The sequence below is a fragment of the Nycticebus coucang genome, chromosome 14, assembly GCF_027406575.1.
Source record: "Nycticebus coucang isolate mNycCou1 chromosome 14, mNycCou1.pri, whole genome shotgun sequence".
NCBI lineage: Eukaryota > Metazoa > Chordata > Mammalia > Primates > Lorisidae > Nycticebus > Nycticebus coucang.
In genome coordinates, this window is record NC_069793.1 from 16,477,532 (window position 1) to 16,485,031 (window position 7,500).

The window sequence follows — 7,500 nt, forward strand, 5'->3', positions numbered from 1 at the left end:
AGATTGTCTAAGATCTGATCTGTCATTTCTTAGGCACACCTTACTTTATCACACTGCCATACATAAATGTGCCCCTTCAAAAGAACATCCACCACAGACCACATCTTATTCAACTTCCATTAATGTCAGCTACTTTTATGCACAGTACAACACATATACACACACTTCATAACTAGTCAGGTCATTAAAATATCTGTTAGATCTTTTATCAATATTACATTCTTGCCTCCTGGATTTCATTCATGCTATTTTCTGCTGAATTTAAGTCCTTTCTTCCTACAATGTATATCCTTAAATTCTGCTCATTCCTTTTTCAAATATCACATTCAATCAATATTTAGTCTGTGAAGACATTCCTTTTTTAATCTTTTTATTTTTTATTATTATGAGTACTTAATAGCTGTATATCTTTATAGTACACATATTGGTACAGGCATACAATGTGAATTAAACAAATCTTGGTAATTAGAGTATCCATTAGCTTAAGCATGTAACATTTCTTTGTGTTAGGAGCATTCCAATTCTGGTCTTTTAGTTATTATAGAGGACTTTCTAAGTTATTGTAAGTTATAGTCACTTTGTTGTGCTGTCAAATATTGTTCATTCTAGCTAACGACCCTACTATATTTTTCCTCTCATTAACCATCCCCAATATACCCTTCTGCAGCCTACTCTTCCCAGCCTCTGGTAAGTATATTCTACTCTGACTCCATGGTATCAATTACTTTTAATGTTTAGCTCCCACATGTGAATGAGAACTTGTAAGATTTCTCTTTCTGTGCTTATCTTATTTCACTTAACACAATTTTCTCCATTACCATCCATGTTTTTGGGAACTGTAGGGTTTCATTCCTTTTTGTGGCTACCGAGTATTCCTTTGTGTATATGTATCATGATTTCTTTAGCCATTTATCCACTGATAGACAATTGTGTGGATTCCAAACTTTGGTTATTATAAATAATGCTGCAACAATCACAGGAGTGCAGATATCTATTCAATATACTAAATTCCCCTCCTTTGGATATATACCCAGATCTGGGATTGCTGAGTCATACAATAATTCCATTTTTAGTTTTTTTGAGGAACCTCCATACCCTTTTCCATAGTTTTCATGCGAATTTGTATTCCCGGTAGCAGCGTACAGGCTTACCCTTTCTCCACATCCTACCAGCATTTATTATTGCCTTTTGGATAAAAGTCATTGTAACTGGGATGCCATCCTATCTCATTGTTTTGATTTTTATTTCTCTGATGACTATTAATGTTCAGCATTGTTTATGTACATGTGGCTATTTTTATGTGTTCTTTTGAGGAATAAGTCTGAGAATGTTAACACATAGTTAAAGAGTTCAGCTATGGAAACATTTATACACTCCTGGTGAGATGAACGCAGGTAAAAGCAACCCTTCCTGGTACCCCGGCATCATGAACACATTCGCACAGAAGCTGTGTGTGTTTGGCTCCTGTCTCACTCTCATGTCCTCCCTCCTATTCTTTGGGCTGTGCTTCTGCTGCTGTGGCTTGCAAAGTGACTTTGCCAGGTGCCTCTTCCAGCTGGCCTGTTAGATTCTAACTCATAGAGGAAAGGGGGACAGGGAGGAGGTATAAAAAGAAAGGATGAGAAGAAAAGGGAGAGGAGTCAAGAAGGAAATTTCTTCCTTAGATTTTTCAGTTGCTGTTAATGTCATTCCAGCCACTTTAGATGCTTGGTGTCTTCTTGCAGCTTCACATGGCACTCTACTCAGAGGTGGGAGCAATAGTCTGGCACAGTCCTCTTGGGTGTCCAAAGCCCAAGCAGGGTGGGCCACCAAGGGGAAAACTGCTGAGTCCAGCCCAGCCTCACAGGCCCAGGCACACTGGGATTTTCGTCTCCTCCTTCAGGGCTAAAAGCTGCTCACAGCACTGCTTCTCTGCTCTGAAACTCTGCTGACCACCCACCTCCCCACTGCCCTCTGGCGTCAAGAGCAATAGCTACTTAGAGCAGTTAATGATCCTTTGGTTAATGCAGGCAGTCCCCAGGTTACCAACGAGGTCAGTTCTATAGATTTGTTCTAAATAGAATTTGCATGTATGTTGAAACAGGTACAGTGGCTTACTCCCTTTAATTGTCTCGATTTGTAAGTGTCATTGCATGTAAGTCAGATGACTGGAACTGGAGCTGCCTATACACAGAATGCCCTGTGCCCTTTCAGGCCCCTAATAGCTAAAATTCCTTATAGTAAATCCCGGTGGTCATTTGTTTTCCCAAGAGAACCCTGACAGAACATATATAACATTGTGCCCAATTAATAATTCTCGAAGGCCCTCGAAGAGCTCTAAATTCATACATTAATTTCAATATACCTAACATTAATTTGCCAGGATTTACTCAACCATCCCTTTAATAAGAAAAATTTGTATTCCTTGTATAGTGCAATAAAAGTTAAGTAACCCAGGCCTAAAAAACTTCATTTAAGTATCCACTGAGTACTTTATGAATGTCAGTGAGTACACAGTTGTGAAAATTTGATCTCATTAAAATGAAACATTTGTAGTATTACTCAATGTTAAAATGAAGAATACCTAGAATTGAGGAGGTTATATTACTTTAAAACATTAAAAAATATGGATTTTCAAGCCTTATTCTTTCTTAAGAATTACTACAGATACACAAAAAGATGCTTCATTTAAGCACATATAATGCAGCATCATAAGGGAAGTGCAATGTACTGTCAAGGCCATGTATAACTCAGGGACCAATGAAGAGATGTGCTTCAGATCTCTGGTAGAAGAGTAAAATAGAAGACACGCTTCCAGCTTCTATAACAGTTCTTCTGAGATAGCCATTAAATAGCTATAATTTATATTAATTTATCTGGTAACAGTGTACAAAGTTCTAACAACCCTGGATGTGACAACAAAAACAAAATAATAATAGAATAACCAAATAAATAACGCATATAAAAAAGAAAAAGATATGCACATATATAGAATTCTTATTCTATATGCGTACTGCTTGACAACAGTGTGATCTGCATTATATAATGACAGAACTTTCATATTGAAAGAAATCATAGTTTTCATAATGGAATTATGAACGTGTAACAGCAAACTGAGTATGCATTTTAATAATGGTACTAACCATAACCTTTTATAACATTACAAATTGATGCAAACTTTGAAAATATTCAATATGCTCCTTCAAATTTAAAGGCCCAAATGTCAGTGAATCAAAAACACTCACTCATAAGTATAAAGTTCCTTACTCTTTTCTCCATTCTTACACTGCAGCAATCCTCACCAAGTGTCTTCATCTGGGAATCAAAATCCTGCTAATAAAATCTTCTCTAGGAATGTGTTCTGGAGCCCACCACTTTTCTGAGAGCTTCCTTTACATCCTTGTTCCTCAGGCTATAGATCAGGGGGTTCAGCATGGGAATCACTACAGTGTAGAACACCGTGGCCACTTTGTCAGCATCCCCACTGTCACCAGAGCTGGGCCTGCAGTAAATGGAGAGGATCGTTCCGTGAAAGACCACAATGGCCGTGAGGTGGGAAGCGCAGGTGGAAAATGCCTTGCGCCTGCCCTCTGCAGAGCGAATCCTCAGGATGGTGACCAGAATAAACAAGTAGGAAGTGAGGATGATCACGATGGCGAAGATCTCATTGAAGGCGGCCACAGTGAACAGCAGCACCTCATTCACAGTGACATCTGAGCAAGCAAGGCTCAGGAGAGGGGGCAGATCGCAGAAGAAGTGGTTGATCACATTTGATGTGTAGGACGGGATCTCCAGAGCTGAGCACAAGTGGATGAGAGAGCACACTGTCCCACAGAGGTAGCAGCAGGAGACCAGCTCCACACAGAGCCTGTGAGACATGGTGGCCGTGTACAGCAGAGGGTTACAGATGGCCACAAAGCGGTCGTAGGCCATCACCGCCAGCAGGAAGACCTCAGTGACCACACATGTGCAAAACAAGTAGAATTGTGTCATGCACCCCAGGAAGGATATAGATTTGTCCTTGTTGAGAATATCAGCCAACATCTTGGGCACGATGATTGAGGAGTAGCAGAAATCTACAAAGGATAAGTGACTGAGGAAAAAGTACATGGGAGTATGAAGCCGGGAGCTAACTTGGATGAGTGCCGTCATACCCAGGTTGGCCAAAACGGTGACTCCATAGATGAAGAGGAAAATCAGTAGGAGGAAAGTTTGTATCTCAGGGGCGTCTGACAATCCCAGGAGAATGAACTCTGTCACGGCAGTGCAGTTTTCCTTGCCCATATTCCCATATTATTTGGCATTGGACGGGAAAAAGGAACCTAAATGTCATTCTCTACTACTTGATCCGAAATTTAGTTTTGTCCATATCCTCCAAAAATATGTCCAATAAAGATTTTTGTTAATTTTATCAACAGTAATAGCACTTTTGGTGAAATTTAGCATAATTTCAGTCAATGTTTAATTGTATAACACAGATGCATAAAATTCACAGTCCTAAGAGCAAACGAAAGCACCAAGAATTATATGACCCAGTATGATTCGTGTCGTTAGGTTTCATAATTGAGAGCTGTCACTAAATAATTACAAAAGAGGTCAAAGTATCACTTAATTAGTCTTCTTGCTCTGTGAAATTCAAATTCTTTTTTTCCCAGGCAGTTTCCAAATATTCAGATCCCAAGAAACAATTTTTGTAATACCTTTTAAGTACCTCTTCCTCAGTTTTCCACAGAAGGAATGAGAGATAAACGTACTTAGTATTGTTTTTACAGTTGAGATGGAGAAATGCAGTTTCACACTCCATGTTCACATTTACTCCATAACATTTGCTTTGTGATTCTGCTAATAACTCTATTCTGTGTCAGCCATGGTTCAGGAAAATGGAAGTCTTCACTGCAACATGGCCTTAACTGTGACTCTTCAGCCTTTAAAAGATCTGTTTATGTACAAATTTACTGCTCTAATCTATTTGATAAATTGATCAGAGATGTGGATTTTTATTTTAAAAATGTACATGGCTGCATTGTAGCATTATTTATGACATTAAAACTTAGAAATAAAGTGTTCAACAAGAGGGAAATGATCAAAATTATACTGTATAGTAGATGTGATAAAAATGTGTGGCTAAAATCTTGTATCATTTTTGTAACATGGAAAATGACTATGATAAAACATAAAGTGAAAAAATGGATAGGACAGACAAAATATTATGTATACACACACAAGTTGCATTACACGTTAATCCTTACAGCATCTGTGTGCATAAAGAATCTGTATATTTGCCTGATTCTCACAAACAGAAGTATTATGTGGTGAAGTGAGGAAGGACCATATAATTTTTTCCAATGAGGAACTCATACATTCCAAACCTTTGACATACAGCACATGTGCGGAGAGGATGAGTGGCCCCTCATTTACTCTCGCCCCTCCCCACCCTCAGCCAATCCTTCATAGATAGCTATGTGACTGCAGAGGCACCAGGCAGGGGAATCCCTGTAGACAAATGAGCTGAAAGAGAGACCAACACAGGCTGACACACCCTGGTAGTTTTCACAACCTAACACAGCCTGGTGCTTTTTCCAACCTTCAACCTATTTCAGAGATGCACAGATTAATTTATTCCTAAATTCTAGTGTGTAAACAAATAATTGTTCTGATGATGTGGTTTTCTCTCTTCCAATGGCTTGGAAAAGTAAGGTATTGGTCTTTTCTTGAGTTTAAAGCAGATGATAATTTTGAAAAATCCTTACCGTTTTCATGTCTAAAGTTGATAAATTGGGATGTTAATTGACCACAGAGCAGTACATCTTTACCTGGAGAGCATTTAATTCCAACGATGGAGACATTGTTGTTAACAACAGGGAGTGAGTACTACTGACACCTAGTGGGTGTGCAGCAGAACAGCCTACTATGCACCCGAAGGTTCCTCACTCCACAGATACTCGACAAAGAAGGCATTATAGTAGGTAAAGTCTCCAAAGCTATCACCCAGTTATAACCCAAGAATAGGGGGGAGGAGGATGGAGGGAGGGTGATTGGTGGGATTACACCTGCAGTGCATCTTACAAGGGTATATGTGAAACTTAGTAAATGTAGAATGTAAATGTCTTAACACAATAACTAAGAAAATGCCAGGAAGGCTATGTTAACCAGTGTGATGAAAATGTGTCAAACGTTCTATAAAACCAGTGTATGGTGCCCCATGATAAAAAAAAAAAAAAAAGCATTATCTGGACCAAAATGTCATAACATCATAGTTGAGACGCCTGCCATAGAGAGACATTTTCAAGGGCTTTACATAAAGCTAAAATGATCCCTTTTTCTCTGCTTTGGGGTGGTTCACCTGTCCATGTCCCTCCATGAATAGTCCTACAGGATGCACACGGCCAACCTCAGCACCAAGGTTACAGTCCAGAGAATCTAATGCCATCCTGACCACCCTTTATGAATGGAGTTAGGGTAAGAGAGGAGGAAAGGGGAGGGAGAGAGAAAACCAGCCTTCATCCCAACCGTTCACACTGTTTATCTATCATATCTGTTTTAAGATACTGGGTTCCACAGATTTCTGTCATTTCCCAACAAACAGTCTCTTAGCACACAAAGAGAAAAAATACTGTCATTAAGGAGTGCTGAAAACACACGCCCTTTAACAACAATAAATTCTAGTTAAGAGTAATTGTAATGAATTCTAATAAAATAATATCTAATAAAGAGAAGAAAAAATAGATTTTAAAAGAATTGATGACTATTACCTTTCATAAAATTCCTCTTTTTTACTACACAGGACTATAAAAATTACCTAATGAGGAAAACTCATAAAGCTTTCATTACCCAGAAAATATTTTTCGTTTCAATTCCTCAAAATACAAAATTCCTCAACCAACCAAAATATTGGAAAGATGCTGCTTACCCTGTTTCTGAATATACTATGATGGAAAATGTTATGGGCTTTATAATTGTGTGTGTGACTCTCTGGGGCCTGGATTCCATAAGCTCCCCAAACAGTCATTGATCTCTGTGGAATACCAACCACATAGCAAGAAAATAACTCTCTTGAGACGCCAACTGTTATTGACTACTATGGAATATAAAAGAGAGGGAAGGGGTCTCCCACCTGGTACATGTTATTGTAATCTAACACAGTTACATTCAGAGTCCATGATAAATTATAAGCCACTGACTGCTACATCCAAGCTTAGCCTCTGTGAGCTAGTACTCACGTTTCTGTTATGAAATATATTGAAATATATTATCAGGTCATATGAACTTTGTCTGCCATATACTCAAAAGCTCCTTCCTAAAGGATGGAGGATCTGAAGCCACACCAGAGGTCTTCCAAATACCAAATAGGGGTGAAGACAATTACCCTCTTTTATGGAGAATAATAACAATGTCTCTCATATTTACTGAGTTTTTCCTCTATGAAAGATACTAGTCTAACTACAACTAGTAACATACTTCATGTGTATATAAATAAGAGAGGTCAGGACTTCTATCCCCTTTTACAAATGAGGTGAGTGA

The 7,500-nt window shown here is 38.6% G+C and overlaps 1 protein-coding gene across 1 annotated transcript; it reads right to left on the reverse strand.

Annotated features, from left to right (window-relative positions):
* Positions 1-3,327: 3,327 nt before the first annotated feature.
* LOC128565414 (olfactory receptor 5L1-like) lies at positions 3,328-4,263 on the reverse strand. Its single transcript, XM_053561839.1, has one exon. The coding sequence runs from the start codon at positions 4,261-4,263 to the stop codon at positions 3,328-3,330; it is 936 nt and encodes a 311-aa protein (XP_053417814.1).
* Between the last annotated feature and the right edge of the window lie 3,237 nt (positions 4,264-7,500).

Excerpts from the sequence above, each read along its gene's own strand:
- LOC128565414 (XM_053561839.1), bottom strand. The coding sequence starts at position 4,263 with ATGGGCAAGGAAAACTGCACTGCCGTGACAGAGTTCATTCTCCTGGGA.